We start from the raw sequence: 27991 nt of genomic DNA on the forward strand, positions 1-27991 counted from the left end.
TTGAACAGTTATTCTCGGTCTGTAGAGTGTGCTAGTAGTAGGTGCTTGCTAAGTCCAGTAAAATAATAGATATATGGAAAATTACACATTTAAATATCAATAAATAAATACGGATTGTGGGACATTGAAACATTGTTTCATCATTCATTTATATGTTTAGTATACTTTTTTTTTGGTACAGCCTTGATGCTCTGCTGATCCATACAGTTCCTGTGTGGAGCTGAGACAAAACACACACGCACGAACATCATAGATTAGGACACATTGTAACTTTGAATTAATAGTTATACAACAAATAAATTAATAATATTGAATTTAAATTTGATAAAGATAAATTGATTATACATTGACATTTTAATTTTTTTTTAGGAATAAACACACAATAAAATAAAAGTTAAATTTATATTCTAAAACATCTAAGGGCATCTGTGCAAACTGTGAAACATAGAGTCTGAAGAAGTACAGATAAGAGCCACTCAGCGCCATTGTCAAAACAAAACGTAGAGAAGCGTTAAACAAATTCTAATCAGAAGGAAGACAGACCAAAATATGAGAACTTAAGTAAACAGACAGCAAGTAAACCAGAAATAATAATGTAAATAAATAACAAAGAAAGCAAATTTCTATGTGACATTGGTGCATGTAGAATTACAAATAGAGAATAAAACTAAATGGAAATAACTGTCTGCAAATTGAGCATGACGTCATGAATTGTGCTCGGGTTAGTTATAGATAGATAGATAGACAGATAAAACGTTATTGATTCCTTCAGGAGAGTTCCCTCAGGAAGAAGAAGTAAAAAGTAAACAGTAACTAATAAGGGTATAAATGGAAACAAAATAGAAAAATATTACAAGGAGAATAAAAATAGAACAGTAAAATAAGAGAAACTAGGCATTAACGACCATGATATAAAAAAGTATTGCACTGTTATTGTTTTGCATTCCCTGTCATCCTAGCCCCCCCAAAGAGGAGTTGTACAGTGTAATGATGTATGAGACAAAGGATTTTTTATAGGCTAAACCAGTAGTTCTCAAAGGAGGGTATGGTGTTTCCGCCCGGACAAAAAAGGGGGGTACTTGAAGGTATGCCAAGGGGTACCTGAGATTTTAAATATTTTAAAATAGCGACAATTCAAAATCCTTTATAAATATAATTATAGAAGAATAATTCTTCAACAAAATAAATATTTAGAATTAAGTTCACGAGCCCAGGTGGATCTCTATTACAATATCCAAAGAAGGTTGATGATTGATTATATGTATAGAAATTTTGATTATAATTTAATCACTTGTTTAATTTTTAAAACGTTTTAGTTATTCTTATATAGTTTTTTTTTGTCCAAATAAGTCAAGTAAGACCACAACAAATGAGCAATATGGTGCACTGTTATACAATCTAATAAATCAGAAAATGATGACATTATGCTGTATTTTATTTCTTTATTTTACTGGGAAAAAAGGTTGAAAACCACTGCCCTAAATCATATCTAAAGCTAAAATTATTTTATAAGACTGATTATTTTGGATTATTGTGTTTGTATTGTGAGAGAAGGAGAGAAAGTGAGAGAGAGAGGAAGAGAGAGCAGGTGAAAAACCAGAAGGAGGGTGAAGAGGATGGTTTGAGAAAATATGGGAAAAGGATGTTTATAACCTTACGTTATGTGAATGGTTTCTAGGAGAACAGAAAATAGAAACATTGTGTGAAGTGTAAGGAAGAGATGGATACAGGATGTTGTTTGTAAAGGAAAACGAAAGTGGAGAAAAAATGAGAAAGTGACAAATGAAGGTATTCGTAAATGGTATGCTGTTGATTGTGGTTAGCTGCAAGTTTATTTGTTTGTTTAGTTGTTTGAGTGAAATGGGAAGAAATCAATAGGAATAATTACATGCAAAATGGAATAAAACTATGAGTGCGATAGATAATGAATGAATAAATGAAATAAGTTTATTTTGGTCATATAATCAACCATCAACCAATTTGTGTGAGCAGTTTAACAGTAAATTAGACATATTAACAATCATACACATTTACACACAGAACAAAAAAGAAAAAGAATGACCGAAAAAAAGAATAGGCGGAAGCCAAAGCTTATATTGGCCTATGATATACAATTACTGAACATTAAATTACCTGGAACATCAACGTTAAAAGATGAAAGTAATTGTTACTATATTTTATAATGTTCAAAAAAAAAAAAACTTTAACTTTCAAGGGTCTCCAAAACCATAACAAAAAACATGTGTTCAGCTCATCACTGAGGATGGTACATCATTTAACTCCTAAAACTGAAATACAATTGTGTTTTTATTTTATTTTACTTGACCTATTTCAAAAATCAATATCCCCCGTAAATGATAGTTTTCTCCTCATAATGTAAATAAGCTAAGAATACAAACTGGAAGGCTGTTGTTCTTTACTCGGAAACATAATTGCAATTACAAGTGCCTTAAAGGGCCTCACAACAACATAGATATAGATCTATCACTCTGTTCTGAGTGGTTCAGTGCGCACAATTGAGTAGCTTAGTTGTTTTTATACAAGTTTAGATTGGAGTATGTCGTTTCCTAATAGGTAAACATGTTAATGTATCTTGTATTGATGTTAACAGTAAAGATAGATAGCTAACCATTTGCTTTCGAGCTTGTTTCTCCAGTAATTGAGCAGTATTATTGACCTGTGAGTTTATCAAAGTGCAATTTTCAATCAGGGTTTTCCAATTAATAAAATGTAAAACGGTAATACAAACAGTGCTGAGTTTTATAGTGTTTATCCATCCATCCTTCCATTTATTCATCCATCCATCTCCTTCTGCTTATCCGAAGTTGGGTCGTGGGGGCAGCAGCCTAAGCATATAAGCCCAGACTTCCCTCTCCCCAGCTACTTTGTCCAGCCCTTCCCAGGGGATCACAAGGCATTCCCAGGCCAGATGGGAGAACATAGTCTCTCCAACGTGTCCTGAATCTTCCCCAATGCCTCCTACTGGTCGGACACGCCCTAAACACCTCCCGAGGGAGGCATCCGGGAGGCATTATGACCAGATGCCCAAACCACCTCATCTGGCTCCTCTCGATGTGGATGAGCAGCGGCTTTATTCTGAGCTCCTCCTGAATGACAGTTTCTCACTCTATCTCTAATGTAGAGCCCTGTTGACGGAAGAAATACATTTTGGCAGCTTGTAACCCTGATCTTGTCCTTTTGGTCATAACCCCAAGCTCATGACCGTAGGTGAGGATAGGAACGTAGATCAACCGTTAAATTGAGAGCTTTGCGCCTGTCGATCTCATGATCCACTCTTCCCTCACTCGTAAACAAGACCCGAGGTACTCTAACTCCTACACCTGGGGCGGGATCTGGTCCCCAACCTGAAGATGGCACTCCACCCTTTTCCGGGCAAGAATCATGGACTCGGACTTGGAAGTGCTAATTTTCATCCGAGTCACTTCACACTCAGCTGCAAACAGTGATAGCTAAAGATCCCAGCCATATGAAGCCAGCAGGACCATATCAAAAAGTAGAGACCTATTCCTGCAGCCACCAAAGATTGTGGTGGTTTATCATTAATACCATTTATTGTTACATTCCGATTCCTTAGTACAGTGGTCCCCAACCACCGGGCCGCGGCCTGGTACCGGTCCGTGGATCAATTGGTACCGGGCCGCACAAGAAAATAAAAATAAAAAAAAAATAAAAAAAAATATTTTTATTTTTTTATTAAATCAACATAAAAAAAACACAAGATACACTTACAATTAGTGCACCAACCCCCCCAGTCCGTGGGACAAATTTTCAAGCGTTGACCGGTCAGCAGTTACAAAAAGGTTGGGGACCACTGCCCTAGTACACTTCAATACTCACAGTTCACTGAGCAAATTCTGAAAGTGTAGCGCTATTCCAAACTGAGCGCATGTATCGGAAATGACAATCGCAATATTATTTACCCGCTAGTTTTTCTTTCCGTTTTTACATTTAGAAAGGTTTGGTACCCAAGGAGACGCCTATTAGCCCTGCGCCCTCACCACTTTGACCATTTTGAGTGCGTCCTGACATCGCACAGCATTTTCCACATTTTGCACTAATGCACTCAAAAAGGTGTAAGAACAAAACCCAAAACCAGTGAAGTTGGCACGTTGTGTAAATCGTAAATAAAAACAGAATACAATGATTCCCTGCTTGACACTCAGCATCAAGGGTTGGAATTGGGGGTTAAATCACCAAAAGTGATTCCCGGGCGCGGCACCACTGCTGCCCACTGCTCCCCTCACCTCCCAGGGGGTGAACAAAGGGATGGGTCAAATGCAGAGGACAAATTTCACCTCACCTAGTGTGTGTGTGACAATCATTGGTACTTTAACTTAACTTTGTAAATCCTTTTCAACTTATATTCAATTGAATAAACTGCAAAGACAAGATACTCAATGTTCGAACTGGTAAACTTTATTTTTTTGCAAATATTAGCTCATTTGGAATTTAATGCCTGCAACGTGTTTCAAAAGCAAAAAAAACTGAGAAAGTTGAGGAATGCTCATCAAACACTTATTTGGAACATCCCACAGGCGAACAGGCTAATCAGGAACAGGTTGGTGCCATGATTGGGTATAAAAGCAGCTTCCATGAAATGCTCAGTCATTCACAAACAAGGATGGGGCGAGGGTCACCACTTTGTTAACAAATGCGTGAGCAAATTGTCGAACAGTTTAAGAACAACATTTCTCAATGGGCTATTGCAAGGAATTTAGGGATCTCACCATCTACAGTCCGTAATATCATCAAAAGGTTCAGAGAATCTGGGGTAATCACTGCCCGTAAGCGATGCTATCACGGACCTTCGATCCCTCAGGCGGTACTGCATCAAAAAGCGACATCAGTGTGTGAAGGATGTCACCACATGGGCTCAGGAACACTTCAGAAAACCACTGTCAGTAACTACAGTTGGTCGCTACATCTGTAAGTGCAAGTTAAAACTCTACTATGCAAAGCGAAAGCTATTCATCAACAACACCCAGAAACGCTGCCGGCTTTGCTGGGCCCCAGCTCATCTAAGTTGGACTGATGCAAAGTGGAAAAGTGTTCTGTGGTCTGACGAGTCCACATTTCAAATTGTTTTTGGAAACTGTGGACATTGTGTCCTCCGGACCAAAGAGGAAAAGAACCATCCGGATTGTTATAGGTGCAAAGTTCAAGAGCCACCATCTTTGATGGTATGGGGGTGTATTAGTGCCCAAGGCATGGGTAACGTACACATCTGTGAAGGCACCATTAATGCTGAAAGGCACATACAGGTTTTGGAGCAACATATGTTGCCATCCAAGCAACGTTATCATGGACGCCCCTGCTTATTTCAGCAAGACAATGCCGAGCCACGTGTTACAACAGCGTGGCTTCATAGTAAAAGAGTGTGGGTACTAGACTGGCTTGCCTGTAGTCCAGACCTGTCTCCCATTAAAAATGTGTGGCGCAATATGAAGCCTAAAATACCACAACGGAGACCCCGGACTGTTGAACAACTTAAGCTGTACATCAAGCAAGAATGGGAAAGAATTCCACCTGAAAAGCTTCAAAAAATTGGTCTCCTCAGTTCCCAAACGTTTACTGAGTGTTGTTAAAAGGAAAGGCCATGTAACACAGTGGTAAAAATGCCCCTGTACCAACTTTTTTGCAATATGTTGCTGCCATTAAATTCTAAGTTAATGATTATTTGCAAAAAAAAAAAGTTTCTCAGTTCGAACAATTAATATCTTCTCTTTGCAGTTTATTCAATTGGATGTAAGTTGAAAATGATTTGCAAATCATTGTATTCTGTTTTTATTTACGAATTACACAACGTGCCAACTTCACTGGTTTTGGGTTTTGTACAGAAGTATGTGATTTGAAACACAGAACAGAAGTCCTACATTTCGTTGAAATACTTTTTACTGCCACCCACAAGACTGGAGTGGCGTACAAGTTCTCTTTTGTAAAGGCAGCTCTTGCGTTAAATATCTTTCTGCAGGGTTCGTCATGGACTGAAGCACACATGAACAAGCTAACTGAGAGCTGGAGAAGAAATGTACCTCTGCTCTACTCCAACCTGGAGCTGCTTGTGGCCATCAGGGCCCCCTTAGGAACAGCTGTCCCCACAGCAACAGACGCCAAGCCACCTCGGTTTAGGAAAAGGATGGTAACAGGCTCCAGTTTGACACAAAAAGCGCAAAAAATCTCCTCATATTTCAGGGCAACAGCACATCAGAGAAGTGGACAAACTGCACCAAAAGCAGAATTTCAAACTTTGAACTCTCTTGCTGAATTCTTTGACCTCATGTCATACTTGGATAACACAGTAGCAGCAGCAGCTCCACGCACAAGAGAGTTTGTTTGGACTGGAGCTGACGTGAAAGATGGCTCGTTGGATGAAATGAGCGAGAATGAAGAAGGATGGAGTCGGAACCAGGAAAGCCTGCTGGAGATTCGGTCAACCGTGGAGGGTTTGGGGTGTCGGACTGAAGCTGGGACATGCAGGCGGGAACAAGGTGACGTGAGTTGGAGCTTCACCAGTCGGCCTCTGTGTGACCCAGTGTGAGTGTTTGTAGCTCACGTTGTAGCCAACACCAGCTAAAAATAGTCAAGCATCTTCTTGTTTTGAAACTGTACAACATTTGCCTGTGCCCAGTGTGTCCCAGAGGAGGTACAGGCTGAGCCGGGCAGTGCTGAACAGTCGGTTCTTCAGCCTGCAGGGGAACAGACAGGCGGTATGCGTTGACTACATGCCAGCCCTCCGCTCCATCAGTCGCTCTTCGAGGCAACAAGGTGACGAACCAGTCAGGTATGGGAAAAATAAGAGCGTGTTTAGTCCACGTAGCTGATCCATGCTGATTTTAAAGGGGAACTATGATCATTTTAATCTAAGTTAAAACCTTTCCCGGTGGTCTAGATATTATGTATTGGATATGCTTTGGTGTAAATTTTACTCCATGGTCACATTCATTACTTGTGTTTTGGGTCTGTCTGCAAGATGTTTGTGGAGGCGTTCCCTGATTGCAAATGAAACCACACCCCACCCTCTCAATAAGTCTCATAATTTATCTTCTGAAAAAGTACACTCTTAAAATTATATCTTGAAAAAGACGTAACCCTTTTTTTCCCCCCAGACACTGTTGAAAATAAACTTAATAAACATTATATAGTTTTATCTGTCACAATATTAGCTACACCCGCACACGATCCAATTGATTCATAGCTACATAAAAAGCTTTTAGAAGCATTTATGTCACTGCATGATATTATTATCCTAAAAATAATACATTATCCTAACTTTCTTTGTGTTTCCTCAAACTCAGCTGGCCTAATACAAAGCTCCGTTCCTCTTTGGCTGATAGCTTTACTTAATTTTAATGTCCGAATAAGAACGTCCAAATGCTGTGACATCACAACGAAACAGACTGCAAAACATCCAAAACTACGTGCAAGCTCATGACCAAATGCGTGAACATTATGATTTTAATTTTTTTTAACACAAGTATCCAACATCATAACATTTATTCAAGTCAGAAAAGACGAAAATTATCATTGGTCCCCTTTAAGGAGTACAGTCCCATTACAGGGTGGTATTGTTAACTAGTGATTCTCCATACTTCTACTTTTTTGTGTTAAAGTTGTATATTCAGGATCTTTATTCCTGTAGTTCTGAAGTAGAAAACGTCGGCTGTATAAACCACTGTCGCAATTTGACAACTTATTTCTAGATAGTATTTTCTCCTTCAGCACTGGGGTTAGGTTCTATAACCACCAGCAATGAGTGAAAATCCACCAAATAGCAATTATCCGATTTAAACACAAGATTAAGTCTTTATAAACTCTCCCAAACTCTCTACATGCATTTAAACCTACCCAAGAATGTTTCAAGTATGTTTAAAATCAAATAAAGTGACTGCAAAATTAAAACATACAGTAATAAAATAATAAAATCAAAACCCAGAATGTGTACTTACCAGATAAGATTGAGTGATGGCTCTGCAGTACAAATAAAGTATGTTGGCTAAAGAAGATGACAATCATGATGAGTGCAGTGCTGCACGGCAAAGCAGAACATTTACGAATCATCCAAAGGCTCCTCTTCAAGTGTATTTCTTACAGCGAACACAAGCCACACATAATTGTCTACGAAACGTGCGAGGTCGAAAAAGCAAAATAGTGAATTTTCCTTCCAAAAAAAAAAATATACGACTCGAATCCACTGTGGAAGTCGTGGTAGAGGAGGGAATACCATATATGAGTAGTGCTTAGGTGTTTTTATAGTCATTTTCCAAATAAAATTAATAAACACCACACCTCAAATAGACGCCTCCTTTGTGTTTACTGTGGCGTTTAAAGAGCTGTTGCATTGGTTGCAATTGCATTGTATTATATGTTATAATGAGCAGCATGGTGCAACAGGGGTTAGTTAGTACGTGTGCCTCACAATACGAAAGTCCTGGGTTTGATCCTGGGCTCTGGATCTGCATGGGTTCCCTCCAGGTACTCTGGCTTCCTTCCACCTCCAAAGACATGCACCTGGGGATAGGCTGATTGACAACACTAAATTGGCCCTAGTGTGTGAATGTTGTCTGTCTATTTGTGTTGGCCCTGCGATGAGGTGGCGACTTGTCCAGGGTGTACACCGCCTTCCGCCAGACTGCAGCTGGGATAGGCTCCAGCACCTCCCACGACCCCGTAAGGGACAAGCGGTAGAAAATGGATGGATACATCTTACAATATAAAATGCATTTGTACAAATACACCCCTGGAACTCTGCAGTTGAGTAGTGTTAACTATACATTAATCTCTTGTTCCATTTTTATGCTTAATTTAGGCCAAAATATGTAAAATATGCTTTTAAAAAAAACACCTAGGATACAATGAAGCCGCAAGCTTTGTAGCGTAATACGGCAAGAGACGACTGTATGAGGAAATTTATATTTTAATGTCTTTTTGCTGTATTTATTAATGATAATTTCTCCTCTTCTCCCGTATTAGGTGTTTGAACTACCTCTACAACTTACACCTGGGCCTCTCCAAGTCAACTTTACACCTCATGGCAGAAAATTTCTCCAGCAAAAGCCTGGCGAATTTAAGCAAACTACCTCACTAGTTATAGTATATAGAATATTTATTTTCTCTAAACAGTCCGATTAAATGATGTGCAACCATGAAATATAAATAAAAAGTTTTATTTCAACAGCTCAAGTACTGATGGTTATTACTTTTTGTACTGAGTAAACCTCAGAAACCAAAGAAAGATTGTTCAAACGGTGGTTTGCATCTTCCAGGTTAAGTAGAAACGTTCCAAAGCGATAAGATCGTCTCTCGTGTGTGTTGCCAGATCAGCGGACGCTAACTGGAAGATTGCTGAGGAGCTCGTAAAAAGTGACCGCCAGCAAAAGCGCATCGCAGAGCTCTTCACCCCCTGCTCCTTTCCTGATGTTGCTTATCTGGAACGAGTCCCTGTACTTGACCAGCATACCCGGCGGAATGTTTACCCGCGGAGATTTCTGCGTCACTGATTCCGTCATCAACCGCCGCACCGCCTGAGCCCCGCTGGTCCGCGCCTCGCCCACCATCAGTCCGAAGTGGCGTCCCACGGCAGTGCGCATCATGTTCAGGACTCTGTAAGGAGAGGTTGGGTTAGGCCACAATGCCAACCTTCTAAAAAGACTGTGTACGTAAACTGTAAAAAAGCATAAAAACCTGGGAGGAATGTTACAATCTGACGGGACGTTTCTGGGCTCCAGGAGAGCGAACAACATGGCCTCCACTGTCCTCAGGTGGGCCATAACTGGGAACAAAGCGGTGTTCTGGACAGAGATGGATGGTTTCTCAATGATGTAGAAGTCGGCTGAAGGTAAGAGGGACACCACTGCTGACACCTGTTGAGTACAAAAACACTATTTTAACACAGAGCAAAAAAAATAATTAAAACTTAAATCAGACTCACATCATGTAGGTAGGAGGAAGCCATGTACGCCCCCTTTAGGAAGTTAGGACAGTCATGGTGCTGCCAGTCCAGCACAGTCATGCCTCTGTTCACATGTGCCCAGGCTATTCTGTTAGTTGCACACACTAGTGACACGACGGAGTTGGCGTCCTAATTCGTCAACACAAACACACACATTGCATTTATTAGGTCAGCACAAATGACTGCACTTTTACTTTTCATGTTTAATTTAACAGTCACAATTCCAGAGATAATTTATCTAGCAATGCTTATCAACAAAGTTGCAGTTGTGGCGTGCAACTGTGATGCATTGAACAGAGCGATTCTTATACAGCGGTACCTCGGAATACGGGTTTAATTGATTCAGTTTACCTCGAAAAACATGTATTGTGAAACAGCGTAGCCCATTGAAATGAATTTAATCGGTGCTTGCCCCCGCCCGAAATACCAAATTTTTTAACACTTTCAAAACAAACATTTAGATTATAATGTATAAAAAAAACAATCTATTAGAATGTACTAGTAACAACTACAGTATTTTTATGAAGTAATGTAATATTGTACAGCATTTACCTTGGAGAGCAGGGGCCCTATTTATCAAGCGTCTTAGAGTGCCAATTTACACTTAAGTCCTGAGAATTTGCGAAATGTAGTCCTACTCTCAAACTTAAGAATAAAAGCTATTTATCAACTTTCTTAAGTCTAAGAATCACTCCTACTCTCCACGATATTTAAGAGACCTTCAGAGGTGCCCTAAGAGGTTAGGAGTTGCCAGCAGGGGATGGCACTGAGGCGAGAGACACGTGCGCGAACGTTCAGTGAGCGGAAGGATGTCCTGGCTTTGTTTGATGACGAGCAGCTGATCAAACGGTATAGTTTAAACAGAGCAGGTATTATTTTTGTCACAGATTTAAGAATTTTCGATTCCATGTTGATTTCTGCATGTGGCTGCACTGGGCTAGTATATATAGAGCCACCCACACCAGTTTCAAATTAGTTGCCTAATTAATGAATTGGAAAGAAAATGTTATGAGAGTAGCGTATGTGTGTGTGTGGCCCTTTAACAGGTGACAGCATGTGAGGTAAGTGACGTCAGTGAGTGTGGGCGAGAGAAGAGAGGGAGCGGTAGCGTGAGTGCGGGCGGGGACTAGTTTGTTTTGTATTATTTTGTAGTTTAGTGTCAACATATACACTCCCATTGTCCACTTAAATATTTCTAAGATATTTCTTTATTCTTAGACAAGGGATTCCCTTCCGTGATTGGTCATTTCTATGGACACAGAAATGACGTCACCTAAAATTCCGTTTACGGCACATAGTAATGTCGTAATTCAGCTCTGAGTGTGACACTTAAGATTCAGTCCTACACTTAGCTGAAAGTGTGAGTAAGACGCTTGATAACTAACTTTTAAGTGCAGCTTTCAGCGAATAATTTATTTACTCTTAAGTCAACTCTTAGCAGACTTCTTAGGAGTAATTCTAAGAAGCTTGATAAATACGGCCCCAGATTTCTACCTTATCCCCTTTCAGCTGCTTCTTTCAAACACACCATCAGCAGCTTCTCCATATTTGGAAGTATAATTGTCCACTGTTTAGATATTTTACCATCCTTTGTGAAGTTAGACTTATTTTGCTTTATATGGTCCACCAAGTCAACAGACTTGGTCATGTTTTTGATAATTAATTTCTTCCTTCATCATTATATCATCCACTTCTTCTAATCCCTGTGCTTTACACTAATGTTTTTCCTTCCCATGGTTGCAAAAACTAAGTTATGTCTATCTCTAGCTATAAGCTAATTCTAGCAAGTAAACCCGGAGGTCGAATCTTCTGGCATTAACTGGGGCATTTGCTTCGCCAACTAGCAGTATGGAAGCTCGTAATCCCATAAACACCTATGCTATACTTCCAAAATCCAGCATCGGCGCGTCTTGGAAGACTGATCAGGACTACGCCTAGCCAATCGTCAATAAATCCACTAATAAACGGGAGAAAGCCTACTAATCGTGACTCGATAGAGAGGTAACAATCATTGGGAGGAAAATAGATGATTGCAAGGCTGCATGTCAGGTGTGGGAATATTCCGGCTTCAACTGAGTGAGGAAGATGAGCTCATCTAACAAACCACTTGAGCCATTTTTTTCGACTAAGGAAAAAACTGCACTTTCAGATGTTTAATATTTATTGAACTGAAATTTTCAATTGTATTTTTATTGTTTGTTTACTTATTTAGGATGATAAAAAGCCTTCCAATTACAATGGTAAAGAAAAGCTAATGAGAAATAAAAATTGTTGTGTTGGAAGGGAATATTTGCATTATTATTATTATTAATATTACATTAGTGTTCAATTTGGTCTCAAAATAATGCTGACAATAATATGGTTTATCGGCAATAATTTGTGGAACAATATACTGTATATCATCCAGCAAAATGCATTGTTGGTTCAGGCCTAATCAGCACTTGCCTCCAGCCAGGACCTGTCCACCTCTGGCCTGATGAACTTTGCCAACTGAGCCCGCACTTTCTTCTCCTTCTTCACCGGGTTGAGTATGGAGTCGAACACGATGACTGCGCTTTTGTGCTTCAGGAGCGGTACGTTCACCACACTCTCTAAGGTCCTAAACGGTCCGTGTTTGCTCCTGTAGTCCACTATGTTGTTGCACTTGCGTCCTCTGAGGAGCTTGACGCCGGCCAGCTCCTCCACTGAGGCGGTGTTGAGCAGCTGCAAGATGGTGTCTCGCTGCTCGGTGGTGTAGCAGGAGTCCAAGACGGCGCCGTGCTCCTCTTCCTCACAGGACCCAGGGGACGGCGGAGAGATGACGGCGGTTAGGCTTTCTACCCCGGCTACAGGGATTCTGCTCGTCCAGCAACATGTGCACTGGAGGTAGCGCAGCTCCGTCTCAAGAAGACAGCCTTGCATAGGGCGTCGGAACAAGCCTGACTGACCTGCATACTGACCTGCACAGGTAACACAAGGTGATCACAATCTCTGAAATAACATTTTCAATGCAATTTTAGCAAACAGGCTTGTGTAGGAACAAGCATATCTGCATGGTATTCAGGGGTTACTATGATGTGCTGTGATTTGTTTTAACTAGAGGGGGTCCGCAGAGGTGCTGCATGGGGGTCGTGAAATTTTTGGTTGATTAGAAATTTAATATGTTTACCACAATGGATTGTGGTGAAATTTGAATGTCTTTAAATACACATCAACATTAATCTAACACACTGTTGTGTAGTTTATAAACGGCATTGGCATGGCCACCCTACTCACTGTAACTTGCAGGTTTAAAATAAAAATATTAATGAATAATGATATCGTCATATTCTGGTGAGCATATAATTTCTAGCTTGCAATTATCAGCACCAGTTTTCAGATAGTAATTAGCAATGCTATACTGTATTATTTGAATATCTTAGTATTGCACAATAACAAAGTACCTTTAGGACCGGTTTAATTTAAAACACAATTTTATACAGTATTTATAAATAGGAATCCCCACTCCATCTCTCTCTGTTTAGGGGTTCTTGCCTTGGAAAATGTTGAAGCTCCCTGGTATTAAACAATCTTTTAAGACAATCTAACAGTCCAGTTGCGATCGATTCAATGCCTCTTTGAGGACAATTACCTGAAAGAATGAGAATATTCACAAGCAACATAGTTCTACTTTTAATTACTATATTACAGTACTACAACTAGCAGTAATGTAGCTAAGCATGTATCTTAACTACATTTTCCAGTAGCTTGGCGCTAGCTTAGCTACTTTATCAAGTGACTTTTCCTGTAGCTTAGCTACTTTTAGACCCATGTAGCTAGGTAGCTTACATCAAAGCTACAAGCTACACAGACAGAAAATGGCCTGCAAATCCAGGCCCCCCAAAAATATGGACAAAATACAATGACTTAGAGGGCAGCACGGTGGAGGAGGGGTTAGTGCGTCTGCCTCACAATACGAAGGTCCTGGGTTCGATCCTGCACTCGGGATTTTTCTGTGTTGAGTTTGCATGTTCTCCACGTGACTGCGTGGGTTCCCTCCGGGTATTCCGGCTTCCTCCCACCTCCAAAGACATGCACCTGGGGATAGGTTGATTGGCAACACTAAAATTGGCCCTAGTGTGTGAATGTTGTCTGTCTATCTGTGTTGGCCCTGCGATGAGGTGGCGACTTGTCCAGGGTGTACCCCGCCTTCTGCCTGAATGCAGCTGAGATAGGCTCCAGCACCCCCGCGACCCCAAACGGGACAAGCGGTAGAAAATGGATGGATGGACAATAATTTAGATAAATGAGAACATCCATACAAAAGGGTGAAAATCCATGATTGATTAATTGGTGTTCGTATGATGAGTCATAATTAGCTAAAGTTAGGGTGAAACATTACGGACTGGCTAATCAGAGGCAAGATAACAAGTAACTAGTAAGCAAAATCATGACAGTCATGTCACTCAGTCATGTCACATGACGACAAGGGAGTCCGAGACAGCTTCAAGCTGACGACTCAAGAAAAACCAAAAAACACTTGAAAATGGCAGAGAAATTCACTCCCGCAGATTAGATTATTCCTTTAGTAATGAAAATGACCTGCAGGAAACCCACAATAATGCGTGTCCTTGGCCATATTTAAACAAATGTATGCATTTAGAGTAAACAATGCCTAAAACCTTAGTTTTTAATTGTTTACTATGTAAACCAAAATCATATAATGTAGGAACACACATTAAGACATACGTGCCAACCCTCTTGATTTTCCCGGGGCAATTATTCTCCCGAATTTTTCCCGATTTCCACCCGGACAACAATATTGGGGGTGTGCCTTAAAGGCACTGCCTTTAGCGTCCTCTACAACCTGTCGTCACGTCCACTTTTCCTCCATACAAATAGCGTGCTGTCCCAGTCACATAATATATGCAGCTTTTACACACACATAAGTGAATGCAATGCATACTTGATCAACATCCATAGAGGTCACACTGAGGGTGACCGTATAAACAACTTTAACACGGTTACAAATATGCGCCACACTGTGAACCCACACCAAACAAGAATGACAAACACATTTCGGGAGAACATCCGCACCGTAACACAACATAAACACAACAGAACAAATACCCAGAACCCCTTGCAGCACTAACTCTTCTGGGACGCTACAATATACACTCTCAGTTCCATTAACATTGATATTGTACATGTGGGCCCACAGGGTTGATGTCGCAAGCTACTTTTAATGTTTAGCTTGTAGTGTAGTTTGTTACAATTTAGCTTAGTTACATTTAATCGAGAGTAACTTGTAGTTTAGCTTACAGCATTTTCCAAGTAGCTTTCCCATTACTGATGACTCGTTTGTGACCTATAACATTTGATTATAATGAAAATGGCCCAGCACTAAAGTATTATAAAGAAATTAATATTGACATTAATTATGGTTCCATTCCATTCAGTTTTTAGAGAGGCAGCTACTTAACGATTTAGCAAAAAATTCCCACATACATACAGGACAGAGTTAAACAACTTGCACTGAGCCTAGTCTATAAAATCCACTACACCTCCCTGATACCGAAGTACATGTCAAACTACTTCCTTAACGTAAATGACCGCCATAACCACAACACTAGGGGGAGCTCCACTAACCACGTTAAACCCAGATTCCGAACTAACAAAGGTCTTAACTCATTCTCTTTCTATGCCACATCAATGTGGAATGCGCTCCCAACAGGTATAAAAGAAAGAGCATCTCTATCCTCCTTCAAAACCGCAATAAAAGTTCACCTCCAGGCAGCTACAACCCTAAACTAACACCCTCCCTGGATTGCTAATAATCAAATTTAAACAATCAAATGCAATTACTTTTTCTTATGCCTTCTGATCTCTCTCTCTCTCCACTACTTGCTGTCCATATCCTACCCCCCCCCCTCTCCTCCACACCCCTGATTGTAAATAATGTAAATAATTCAATGTGATTATCTTGTGTGATGACTGTATTATGATGATAGTATATATCTGATAGTATATATCTGTATCATGAATCAATTTAAGTGGACCCCGACTTAAACAAGTTGGAAAAACTTATTCGGGTGTTACCATTTAGTGGTCAATTGTACGGAATATGTACTTCACTGTGCAACCTACTAATAAAAGTCTCAATCAATCAAACATGTAATCAAATGGCGAATAAAATACAACAATTCACCAACGCTACTTACGACTGTGTGCTACAGACGACAGAACCCGCCTGGCGACCCACATAGCTGCCAATAAAAAGGGGATAATCTATCGTTTTAGACTATTTGGGGGTTATTTACGTCATAACACAAGTCCTCTAGTTGTTGTCCGACACTTTTAAAATGTCCGGTGTAAACCACAACTTTGCTTCTTTTTTTTCCGGAATGTGCACTGGCTTGTACTCTGCCGCCCTCTATTGGTAGGGCGTGTCCTTGCATTACATTATGTTGACTACTGCAGTGTTTTTCAACCACTGTGCCGTGAGAGATTATCTAATTTCACCTATTTGGGTTAAAAATATTTTTTTGCAAACCAGTAATTATAGTCTGCAAATGATGTGTTGTTGTTGAGTGTCGGTGCTGTCTAGAGCTCAGCAGAGTAACCGTGTAATACTCTTCCATATCAGTAGGTGGCAGCAGGTAGCTAATTGCTTTGTAGATGTTGGAAACAGCGGGAGGCAGTGTGCAGGTAAAAAGGTATCTAATGCTTAAACCAAAACTAAACAAAAGGTGAGTGCCCCTGGGAAAAGGCATTGAAGCTTAGGGAAGGCTATGCAGAATGAAACTAGAACTGAACTGGCTACGAAGTAAACAAAAAACAGAATGCTGGACGACAGCAAAGACTTACTGTGGAGCAAAGACGGCGTCCACAGTGTACATCCGAACATGGCATGACAATCAACAATGTCCCTACAAAGAAGGATAAAAACAACTGAAATATTCTTGATTCCTGAATCAAAGTAAATGCGGGAAATATCGCTCAAAGGAAGACATGAAACTGTGACAGGAAAATACCAAAAAAAGAGAAAAAGCCACCAAAAATAGGAGCGCAAGACAAGAACTAAAACACTACACACAGGAAAACAGCAAAAAAGTCAAAATACGTCACGACGTGATGTGACAGGTGGTGACAGTACACCTACTTTGAGACAAGAGCTATATTGATGCATGGTTGGTTATGGTTTAAAGTCATATCCAACAATTGCGACAACGACTTTTTACTGTCAACTGAGTTTCATTTTTTAATGATTTCTGCTGGTGGTGTGCCTCCGGGTTTTTTTCAACGCAAAAAATGTGCCTTGGCTCAAAAAAGGTTGAAAAACACTGGACTACTGTAGACGTGGAAGTAAGTGTTTTTAGACTTCAATGTAAAGTTTTAAAAATGTGAATAATGGACATTAGTTTTGATTGACCCTATCAGACACATTTACTCAACAATATGTTATGTATGCAGCTCTACACTCCTGCAAACTGCAAAAACAAAAATAAACATACAATCCTGTTGAACTAGTCAGTCAATGTGGGTCGACCTACCTTTAAGCTACCATTTACAGCTGACCCTTTTATAAACGTGATCACACGCCTCTTGCACTTCCTTTCCCTGTTATTTTGAGACCGAAGCGTTTGTGTGCAGAACAATAAACGTCATGATGCTGTGCAGCAAAGAGGAAATGCTGGGGCACTGGGCTATGAGAAGCAAACATGGTTTTTTTCCCCCCACCTACTAAATCTGTGTCATGTCTCTTTAGTAGGACTGAAAGTGACGCAGGCTACAGCGCCTTCACCCATGGCCAACTTGGACAGAAACAACAAAATCTTACTCGAATTAGTGCGACTGCCTTCCAACAACACGTGTGCCGACTGTGGAGCTCCTGGTGAGTTGTCTTTTATTTTTATTTTTTTTTAACAAGGTAAACGACTGACTCATGTACTAGTTGTTGTGGGGCATCGTCGTTGCTTTAAGGCAGATATACGGCCACCAGGGGGCATGTTGGCACGGTATTCGGGGGCTGCTATGATCTGCTGTGATGTATCAATACATTTGTAAGTGTTGTTGAATGAGAAGTTAAGTATTATTTACAGTACAGTATTTTACACAGAACTGCAATCCATTTGTGGTGTGGGGGTTGTTGCGGGAGGTGCTAGATGACACCCACATTTGTATAATGAGCATGTAAAGGGCACCGTGGGAGAGATTAAAAAGGTTATGGGAGAGACAAAAAGTAAATAAAAGTGTTTTTTTTAATTCCACAAAGAAAACGCAGCTAAGTTGGCAACATAGATCCCTCCTGCTACGTGCGCATTAACTGTGTTAAGAAGCGGCCTTACGATAATGACAATTCACAATAACGGATATGCAGGTTCGTTATAATGTGTTCAAATGTTTTTGGAGTGGTCCACCACAAATAAATGAATACCTGGGAAACACTATAGTTCAATTCAACTCACGGCCCAGGGGCCCAATCCGGTCCGGGAATCACACCATACAGGCTCCTGGGTTCCGTTCAAAACTTAGGAGACAAACATTTTTGCAGCAAATTCCTAAAACACCACAATGGCCCTTTTATTGGGATTAGCTGAGGCGTTCCTCTAGGCACCTTTTTAAGTCCATTCCCTTTTGGCACTTACAATGTTTTTTTTCGTAAAGTGCTTTATATAACTAAGGTGTTGCTGTAGCTTGTTTACTTCAGATGCAGTCAGTAGTCATTTGTTCAACTTGTTTAATTATACTAGGGTTGTTCCTCAAGGTTCCTTTTCAGCTCCTCTATTTTTCATCATTTGGGCCAAGGGTGTCCAAACTTTTTCCAGCGATGGCCACATACATAAAAATTTAAGTATGCATGGCCACTTTCATACATTTTGTTCATGAAATATACTACAATATAACCAATACAATGTAGGTTAACTTATGGTAATATCTAAACAAAACATCCTCATCTTTGCTTTGTATTATAGAAAACAAAGCCAATTAGATTAATTCATGATTATTTTCATTATGATTTAATTTTTATTTATGATTTAATTCACCTTCTTGTCATTTTATGCATCTTTAAAGCACTTTGAAATGCCTTGCATACAAACTGCGCTGTAAAATAAACTTGCCTTGCCTAATATAACTCACTTGATGTATTAGATATCTTACTATTACTATTCTTTACTAATATTAGTAAATACCACTAACTAATTTACCACATTTTTGAGGGCTTCAGCACACTGGAAAACGTAACATATCTTGAAAGAAATTTGTACACATGGATGCACGTAAATCATCAAAGACCATTAAGACACTCTGGTCGCCGGCCATGTTGGTTTTCAGGTCCCATTTTTGTGGGGAATTGGGCCAGTTATATTTTTTAAATAGTTTTTATGTAGTGTTTTAATCCGGGATGTGTTTATTATTTTCTTTTTAATGTTTTGCGGGCCAATAAAAATCAAGCTGCAGTCCACACTTTGGATACTTCTTAGACAAAGACTTAGGCCATGTCTACACTAAGTTGTTCCACACAGTAGCTCAGTTACAAAGGATGGAAAGGATAAGGATGGAAAGGAGTTTGGTTAAAAAAAACTGAGACTCACATTTTTGCAGCAGATTCTTAAAAACAGCAGAACGCTTCTCTAACTCTGAGAAAATAAATAGGAAAAAAACACATGTCTACTGTAGAGGATGCTGGTTCTTCTGAATATACAAAATACAACTCAGAGTTAAGGGATCATTAGCTTCCTGGAAATGTGGCCCCCAAAACGGTTTAGTTCAATGTCCCTGCAGTAGTAATTTTGTAGTTCACAACATTTCGAAGTGAACTTTTTTCTGTTCTTTATTTCCTGTCTTAAAAAAGTTGACATTGTTTATGCTTGCAGAGCCTGGCTGGGCCTCCTACACTCTGTGTGTGTTTCTCTGTGTCCACTGCTCAGGGATGCATCGGAACTTGCCCACCATCAGCAAAGTGAAGTCAATACGCTTGGACCTATGGGAAGACTCCCTCATAGAGGTTTGGACTTTTGTATTTATTTTACACACACTTAGTCAAATACAAATATACAATATTTTCCCAAATAGTAATCTTGCAATGTACACCTGAAACCATTTTTTTTTTTCCCGATGACATGTATTTATTTATTCAATGCAATTTACAGCACTTGCATGATACTGTTAAATTATCACTATATGTATGTAACTCATCGTAATAAAATAATATACCATGTATTAATATGTTAGTTATGTGTAATACCGTATATGTATTATGAAATAGATGACATGTTTATATTAAATAATAATGAGTATAATGTAATTTTGTTACAGGTAAACTATCACAATGTATATATTATTGGCATAATTGTAGTACCATGATATAATGCATAACTGTTATGTTCTACAAGTATACATAATAAGATGCAATGCAATACAATATAATACATTAAATAAAGTTAGACACGTGTTATTACATTTACAATATAAAATGATGTGAAAACACAGTTTATTTTATAGTTTAAAAAAATACATATAAAGAATTATATTTGATCATGCTTGTATCAAAATGGTATTATTGGTATAAAGATGTAGTGCCATAATATAACATATAGTGATTATATCATACATGTAGTTTCCATAATATGATATATACTAATAATATGATGTAATATACTGTATATGTATGTATCTATATGTATACAATATACTATATTAAATATTAAAGCAATATTAGTACATTTACAAGATACATTTGGTAGATATACATTTCAATTATATTTCAAAAAATATATACAAAAATATTATGTATAGTATGAATTAGTGGATAATAACAATATTGAATATAGTACCAGTACATAACAAATCTCATATGTATTATAATATATATACCGTATTTTCCGCACTATAAGGCGCACCGGATTATAAGGCGTACCTTCAATGAATGGCCTATTTTAAAACTTTGTTCATATATAAGATGCACCGCATTATAAGGCGCATAGAATAGATGCTACAGTAGAGGCTGGGGTCACGTTATGCATCCCGCAGTTGCGAGACCTGTTGTGGCTCAATATTGGTCCATATATAAGGTGCACCGGATTATAAAGCGCACTGTCAGCTTTTGAGAAAATTGGAGGTTTTTAGGTGCGCCTTATAGTGCGGAAAATACGGTAATATCATTTTTAAATGTACACATTATGATTATCTATATATGTATATATATACCAATATATACATATATTTATATGTATATATATATATATATTGTTTGAAATTATATATATTTTAAATATAGATACTAACATAATACATATTTACATCAAATATTATTTTTTTATGTTGTTATAATATCCTTTAATAATTTACTAAAGTGATATTCCCTTTTATATTGTTAAAAAGAAAGTTGTTACAGTGACTTAACATGGACTCGTGATAATATGACATACTTACCGTATTTTCCGGACCGTAGGGCTCACCGGATTATAAGGCGCACTGCCAATGAATGGTGTATGTTTTATCTTTTTTCATGCATTAGGCGCACAGGATTATAGGGCACATTAAAGGAGTCATATTATTAAATTTTTTTCTAAATTGAAAACACTTCCTTGTGGTCTACATAAAATGTGATGGTGGTTATTTGGTCAAAATGTTGCATAGATTATGTTTTACAGATCATCTTCAAGCTGCTTTCTGACAGTCGCTTCCGGATGCGCCATTTTTTGGGCGGTCTTATTTACGTGGCTCACCTTCGGCAGTGTCTTCTCCCCGTCATCTTTGTTGTAGCGGTGTAGCGTGCAAGGATGGGAGTGGAAGAAGTGTCAAAAGATGGAGCTAACTGTTTTAATGACATTCAGACTTTACTTCAATCAATAACGGAGCAGCATCTTCTCATCCGGAAACAACAACTCCGGAAATGTGTGCCGTGAAAAAATGTCCGACCGGCACTCTAATAACTAAAATTCCTTGGGTGAATAATGTAAACTCACTACACCGGTATGTTTTAGCGCTTTCATGGCAAGTTTACTGACGGATATAAGTAAGAACTTTACACTACTTTATATTAGAAATGGCAACAGCGGAGGATGAATGTCACATAACAAAAAGATAGAGGAAAATAAGAAGTTTATCGGCTACGGTGTCGGCACGGATTACAAAGGCGGACTCGCATAATTTTTCAGGATTTATGCAGATCCCAAATACAGATCAGTAGGTACCAGAAGGTAAGAAAAGTTGCTTTTGCATAATATTGCGAAACAAAACGCCAGATAATATGTTTTACCTTATACCAGTGGTTCTCAAACTTATTCCACCAAGTTCCATCTCAGAAAACACTTAGTTCTCCAAGTACCACCATACTGACCAACATTAAAATATTTTTGGTCACGCAGTTTCGACAGCAACACTGTGTTTGGATATTAGAAAATTAAATCACTTAATTAAGTGATTCTTTGGCGTACCACTAAATGGAGCCCACGTAGCACGAGGGGTACCCGTACATCTCGGCATGGCGCAGTGGGTAGAGCGGCCGTGCCAGAAACCTGAGGGTTGCAGGTTCGCTCCCCGCCTCTTGACATCAATATCGCTGCCGTTGTGTCCTTGGGCAGGACACTTCACCCTTGCCCCCGGTGCCGGCGCAAACTGGCAGCTTCGCTTCCGTCAGTCTACCCCAGGGCAGCTGTGGCTACAAATGTAGCTTACCACCACCAGGTGTGAATGAATGATGGATTCCCACTTCTCTGTGAGCGCTTTGAGTATCTAACAATAGAAAAGCGCGATATAAAATCGAATCCATTATTATTATTATTATTATTACCACAGTTTGAGAATCACTGCCTTATACACACACCATAATAATACTTGTATGTTTAATTCGCATACAATCCTTCAAGCGGTGCGGCTTCATAGCGTACCAAAGTCGTACTAAAACATTGTAATAGATTTTTGAGCGTTGTGTGTAATGTTCTATATTTTCAATGGAACATTTAAAATGTTGGTGTTGTTTACTTGGAACATATTGCCATCATAGTGCAGCTTACACTTATCTCTTTTGTGTGACTGCCATCTACTGGTCACACTTATCATTACACCATGTACCAAATAAAATAGCTTCCAGGTTGGTAAGCTCAACCAAACTTATTCCTTACATTAGGCGCACCGGGTTATAAGGCGCACTGTCGAGTTTTGAGAAGAAAAAAGGATTTTAAGTGCGCCTTATAGTCCGGAAAATATGGTATTTATGTGAGTTTGGATTGTACATTACATTGGTATGTCATTTTGTGTTTTCCAGGCCATGCGAGTAAGAGGAAACTCATTCGCCAAAGCCACATATGAAAAACATGTTCCCGCTTATTTCTACCGGCCTCAGCAGACAGACTGTGTGTATGTGCTATTATATTATACATTGCCATCATTAATGTGTCTTTTTAGTAGAAGTGAAATTAGGGGTTGAGCAAATCCCTGAAAGGGGAACAGAAAGAGCTATTGATGGATCAGGCATCAAAAAACAAACATGTATTATTATTCCTAACGGTCAGCGTTCTTAAGGACCAGTGGATCCGCGCCAAGTACGAGAGAAGAGAGTTCACAGAAGAACATTTCATTCATCCATCTTATGGCGCAGGTATTGTCCATCTTCAGCCACTAACTTCTCATCTTTGCCATCATTCATTGTGTGATCTATCATCCTACTGTAGATACCACACAGGTAGCACTGTGGAAGAAGCGCAAAGACAACAGGAACTTTTTCAAAAGGATCTTCCTGCTGTCCCGTAGCGACTTTACCCTTAAATACTTCACCAAAGAAAATGTAAGCACTTCCTTTGCCAGGGAACCTGGTCTTTGCACAATTTACTAGGATTACATACAAAATATACTCTTATTAGAAGAAAACTCACAACTTGGAGTATTTTCCGTGTGTCACTTTCAAACATATAATGTAATTATATATCATCCAATTAATAATTGTGTTCTCGTTCAAACTAAGTCTAAAGATCCCAAAGCTGTGATCAGCATGAAGGGGCTGAATGCGGTTTTCCAGCCCGAGAAGATCGGTCACACTCACGGACTGCAGATCTCCTACTTGCACGAGGAACGGAGCAGGAACATGTTTGTTTACCATGAAAATGGACAGGTGAGGCCCGATGTTTACACCCTTAAATCCCCCTGCTGTGCTTATTGTCTTCCCTGCATTCTCTCTGCAGGTCATCGTTTCCTTTTTTAACGCAATTCGTGCAACCCGCTTGGAGTACCTCCAGAAGAAGCATCCCGCTCTCGGACTAAATGAGGTGGGTTCCACTTGCACTTATTTCGCAGTAATGTCCTTTTTCTTAGTGTGTTCATCTGCACAGTTAACGCCGCAGATAACCGGGCATTGCCTCAAGGAGGGGTTTATGGAGAAAACTGGCCCAACGGTGAGTTAGTCGCCACAGAAATGAAGATGTTACACTTTTTGTCTGATATATTATAAATCTCTCTGTTTGGACGTGTGTTTGCAGCAGCGTGAGTCATTCAAGAAGAGGTGGTTCACGCTGTGCACAATGAACAGGAAACTGCTTTATTATAAATCCCCACTGGTAAGAAACAGGAAAAAAAGACCAAATTGGGATATATTAATAAATATTTATGTCTAATATATTAAAATAGGACAAAGAGCAAATTAATAATATTAAATATACACTATATTGCCAAAAGTATTTGGCTGTCTGCCTTGACTCACATATGAACTTGAAGTGCCATTCATTGTTATATGTGTTTTATGTTGCACGATTGCACCAAAAAAAATTCCTAGTTTGTGAACCCGTTCTCAAACAATGGTAATAAAAACTATTCTGATTCTGATTCTGATTCCTAACCCATAGGGTTCAATATGATGTCGGTCCACATTTTGCAGCTATTACAGCTTCAACTCTTCTGGGAAGGCTGTCCACAAGGTTGCGGAGTGTGTTTATAGGAATTTTCGACCATTCTTCCAAATGTGCATCACTCACTGATGTTGGTCGAGAAGGCCTGGCTCTCAGTCGCCGTTGTAATTCATCCCAAAGGTGTTCTATCAGGTTCAGGTCAGGACTCTGTGCAGGCCAGTCAAGTTCATCCACACCAGACTCTGTCGTCCATGTCTTTATGGACCTTGCTTTGTGCACTGGTGCACAGTCATGTTGGAAGAGGAAGGGGCCTGCTCCAAACTGTTCCCACAAGGTTGGGAGCATGGAATTGTCCAGAATGTTTTGGTATCCTGGAGCATTCAAAGTTCCTTTCACTGGAACTAAGGGACCAAGCCCAACTCCTGAAAAACCAACCCGACACCATAATTCCTCCTCCACCAAATTTCACACTCAGCACAATGCAGTCCAAAATGTAGCGTTCTCCTGGCAACCTCCAAACCCAGACTCGTCCATCAGATTGCCAGATAAAAAAGTGTGATTCATCACTCCAAAGAATGCGTCTCCACTGCTCTAGACTCCAGTGGCGACGTGCTTTACACCACTGCATCCGACGCTTTGCATTAGACTTGGTGATGTATGGCTTAGATGCAGCTGCTCAGCCATGGAAACTCATTCCATGAAGCTCTCTGCGTACTGTACGTGGGCTAATTGAAAGGTCACATGAAGTTTGGAGCAACTGACTGTGCAGAAAGTCTTTGCACTATGCGCTTCAGCATCCGCTGACCCCTCTCTGTCAGTTTACGTGGCCTACCACTTCGTGGCTGAGTTGCTGTTGTTCCCAAACTCTTCACGTTTCTTATAATAAAGCCAACAGTTGACTTTGGAATATTTAGGAGCGAGGAAATTTCACGACTGGATTTGTTGCACAGGTGGCATCCTATGACAGTTCCACGCTGGAAATCACTGAGCTCCTGAGAGCGGCCCATTCTTTCACAAATGTTTGTAGAAACAGTCTCCATGCCTAAGTGCTTGATTGTATACACCTGTGGCCGGGCCAAGTGAATAGGACACCTGATTCTGATCATTTGGATGGGTGGCCAAATACTGGTAATATCCTGTACACACTGATGTCGCTTGTTGATGCAGTATAGCCTGAGGGATCGAAGGTCACGGGCTTAGCTGCTTACGTGCAGTGATTTCTCCAGATTCTCTGAACCCTTTGATGATATTACGGACCGTAGATGGTGAAATCCCTAAATTCCTTGCAATAGCTTGTTGAGAAAGGTTTTTCTTAAACGGTTCAACGATTTGCTCACGCATTTGTTGACAAAGTGGTGACCCTCGCCCCGTCCTTGTTTGTGAATGACTGAGCATTTCATGGAATCTACTTTTATACCCAATCATGGCACCCACCTGTTCCCAATTTGACTGTTCACCTGTGGGATGTTCCAAATAAGTGTTTGATGAGCATTCCTCAACTTTATCAGTATTTATTGCCACCTTTCCCAACTTCTTTGTCACGTGTTGCTGGCATCAAATTCTAAAGTTAATGATTATTTGCAAAAAAAAAAAAAGTTTATCAGTTTGAACATCAAATATGTTGTCTTTGTAGCATATTCAACTGAATATGGGTTGAAAATGATTTGCAAATCATTGTATTCCGTTTATATTTACATCTAACACAATTTCCCAACACATATGGAAACAGGGTTTGTAATTAATGTTATTTCTTGTAAGGAATGATCATTTGGATGGGTGGCCAAATGCTTTTGGCAGTATATATATATATATATATATATATATATATATATATATATATATATATATATATATATATATATATATATATATATATATATATATATATATATATACACAGTATATATATAGTAAACACAACACTTTTGGTCTTGCTCCCATTGTTCATGAGTTAAACTTACAGATCTAAAAATTTTACTATATTAACAAAATACTTTTTTCTCTCAAATATTCTTCACAAATCTGTCTAAATCTGTGTTATTGAGCACTTCTTCTTTGCCAAGATAATCCATCCCACCTCACGGGTGTGGCATATCATCCCAATATGATACTGAGTACATCAACGTATCTTAGCAGTTTGACCCACTATTGGCTGCTCCCTGTTAGGACGCCACAGAGCTGGGCGCCGTCTTCATCGGCACCGAGAGCCACAACTACTCTGTGACGGGGGACAGCAGACGCAGCTCCAGAGGAGGCCGCTGGCACTGCGCCATCACTCTGCAGACTCCTGAGAGGCAGTTTATGTTCATGTGTGAACAGGAACAGGAGCAGCAGGAGTGGATAGAGGCATTTAGAAAGGTTATAGGTCAGCCCATGACCCCTGAAGACTACGCTAGTAAGATCACTGCTTGACACGCATTCTATGTCACTTTGGTTAGTCAATCTTTGTGTGTCGTTTGTGTCCGTCAGATGAAGCCAACTTGAGAAGAGGAAAATGACGACTAGCATCTCAAGTGTTTAACACAAGTAAACAAAGGAAATGGGACACACGGCCATGACACCTATAGGAAGTCAAGACTGAAAAAATGTATGCACTGTAAGTGGTCACTGGTCACCAACTTCTGCTCTTTTGAAAATACTTTTTGCAGGATTTCCATTAATCCAGAAGAACATTAGTGAGGTCAAAGTTCATCATGTTAGCTAGGGTGTGCTTTTAACAGAAAGCTCACCCAAAATGTCTTAAGGTGAACAAATGATTAATACAACAATAATGCAATTACACAATTACTAGATGATACTGAATAAAGGGCAAAACGTTTTTTCAAATCATTTTAAAACCAGCATTTTAAAATAAGTGAATTACATTAAATAAATTACATATTTCTTAGCTGATTTTTTGATGACTATATTTCATTCATGACTGTTATTTTTGAATTAGCAGCACTCCTCTGTTGTTTACTAGCTTGCAAACAACTTTTCCTTCAGAGCAATGGTGTATGTGAGTGACAGGAAGAAAAGCTCAGACTCGCTTGGAAACTCCACAGATAAGTAATAAATAATCTGGGAAAAAAATTTAATTTTATATTCGGGTCAATATGGTAATTGATATAATATTTAATTGGATTGGTTGGTGATATTTATTGGTGTGTTTATTATTAAATGACTCCAAACATACTAATACAGAATTTGCATTTTATTTGTTGGAAATGTGATTTTA

At 39.4% G+C, this 27991-nt stretch overlaps 3 protein-coding genes across 7 annotated transcripts in view; 2 read left to right on the forward strand and 1 right to left on the reverse strand.

Moving 5' to 3' along the window:
- LOC133634020 (ATPase family AAA domain-containing protein 5-like) overlaps window positions 1-9201 on the forward strand; it is a 24227-nt gene extending 15026 nt beyond the window's left edge. For 2 of the 3 annotated variants that reach the window (XM_062026920.1, XM_062026921.1), the window contains 3 exons: window positions 5993-6555; window positions 6650-6802; window positions 8992-9201. In XM_062026920.1, the coding sequence (XP_061882904.1) occupies window positions 5993-6555; window positions 6650-6802; window positions 8992-9106 (831 nt within the window). In that variant the 3' untranslated portion in view covers window positions 9107-9201. The remainder of the gene's footprint in view (window positions 1-5992; window positions 6556-6649; window positions 6803-8991) is intronic. The other variant, XM_062026922.1, reaches the window with a different exon arrangement.
- Window positions 9170-16298, reverse strand: LOC133634021 (transcription elongation factor, mitochondrial-like). The gene is made up of 5 exons (XM_062026923.1): window positions 16150-16298; window positions 12416-12909; window positions 9950-10099; window positions 9703-9881; window positions 9170-9621 (listed from the first exon to the last, which is right to left on the reverse strand). Exons 1-5 carry the CDS (start codon window positions 16190-16192, stop codon window positions 9339-9341), a joined length of 1149 nt encoding a protein of 382 aa, XP_061882907.1. The 5' UTR covers window positions 16193-16298; the 3' UTR covers window positions 9170-9338.
- LOC133634022 (arf-GAP with dual PH domain-containing protein 2-like) lies at window positions 9263-27915 on the forward strand. Of its 3 annotated transcripts, none has more exons than XM_062026926.1 (14): window positions 9263-9673; window positions 9747-9856; window positions 12422-12927; window positions 17700-17822; window positions 19807-19937; window positions 23202-23293; window positions 23449-23534; window positions 23608-23720; window positions 23898-24044; window positions 24115-24198; window positions 24262-24324; window positions 24409-24486; window positions 26941-27169; window positions 27244-27915. In XM_062026926.1, exons 4-14 carry the CDS (start codon window positions 17735-17737, stop codon window positions 27270-27272), a joined length of 1140 nt encoding a protein of 379 aa, XP_061882910.1. In that variant the 5' UTR covers window positions 9263-9673; window positions 9747-9856; window positions 12422-12927; window positions 17700-17734; the 3' UTR covers window positions 27273-27915. The 3 variants fall into 3 exon arrangements, with proteins under 3 accessions (XP_061882910.1, XP_061882908.1, XP_061882909.1); XM_062026924.1 differs by having other exon boundaries at window positions 9264-9673; window positions 17697-17822; XM_062026925.1 differs by lacking the exon at window positions 9263-9673 and having other exon boundaries at window positions 9729-9856; window positions 17697-17822.
- Window positions 27916-27991: the final 76 nt, after the last annotated feature.

This window comes from Entelurus aequoreus, linkage group LG18 (assembly GCF_033978785.1).
Source record: "Entelurus aequoreus isolate RoL-2023_Sb linkage group LG18, RoL_Eaeq_v1.1, whole genome shotgun sequence".
NCBI classification, from domain to species: Eukaryota; Metazoa; Chordata; class Actinopteri; order Syngnathiformes; family Syngnathidae; genus Entelurus; species Entelurus aequoreus.

Excerpts from the sequence above, each read along its gene's own strand:
- LOC133634021 (XM_062026923.1), bottom strand. The coding sequence starts at position 16,192 with ATGTGGGTCGCCAGGCGGGTTCTGTCGTCTGTAGCACACAGTC. Across the intron at positions 12,910-16,149 it reads GTCGTCTGTAGCACACAGTC|GTCAGTATGCAGGTCAGTCA; the intron begins GTAAGTAGCGTT and ends TTACCTGTGCAG. Across the intron at positions 10,100-12,415 it reads TGGACAGGTCCTGGCTGGAG|GACGCCAACTCCGTCGTGTC; the intron begins GCAAGTGCTGAT and ends TTGACGAATTAG.
- LOC133634022 (XM_062026926.1), top strand. The coding sequence starts at position 17,735 with ATGGCCAACTTGGACAGAAACAACAAAATCTTACTCGAATTAGTGCGA. Across the intron at positions 19,938-23,201 it reads GGGAAGACTCCCTCATAGAG|GCCATGCGAGTAAGAGGAAA; the intron begins GTTTGGACTTTT and ends TGTGTTTTCCAG. Across the intron at positions 27,170-27,243 it reads GACCCCTGAAGACTACGCTA|ATGAAGCCAACTTGAGAAGA; the intron begins GTAAGATCACTG and ends TGTGTCCGTCAG.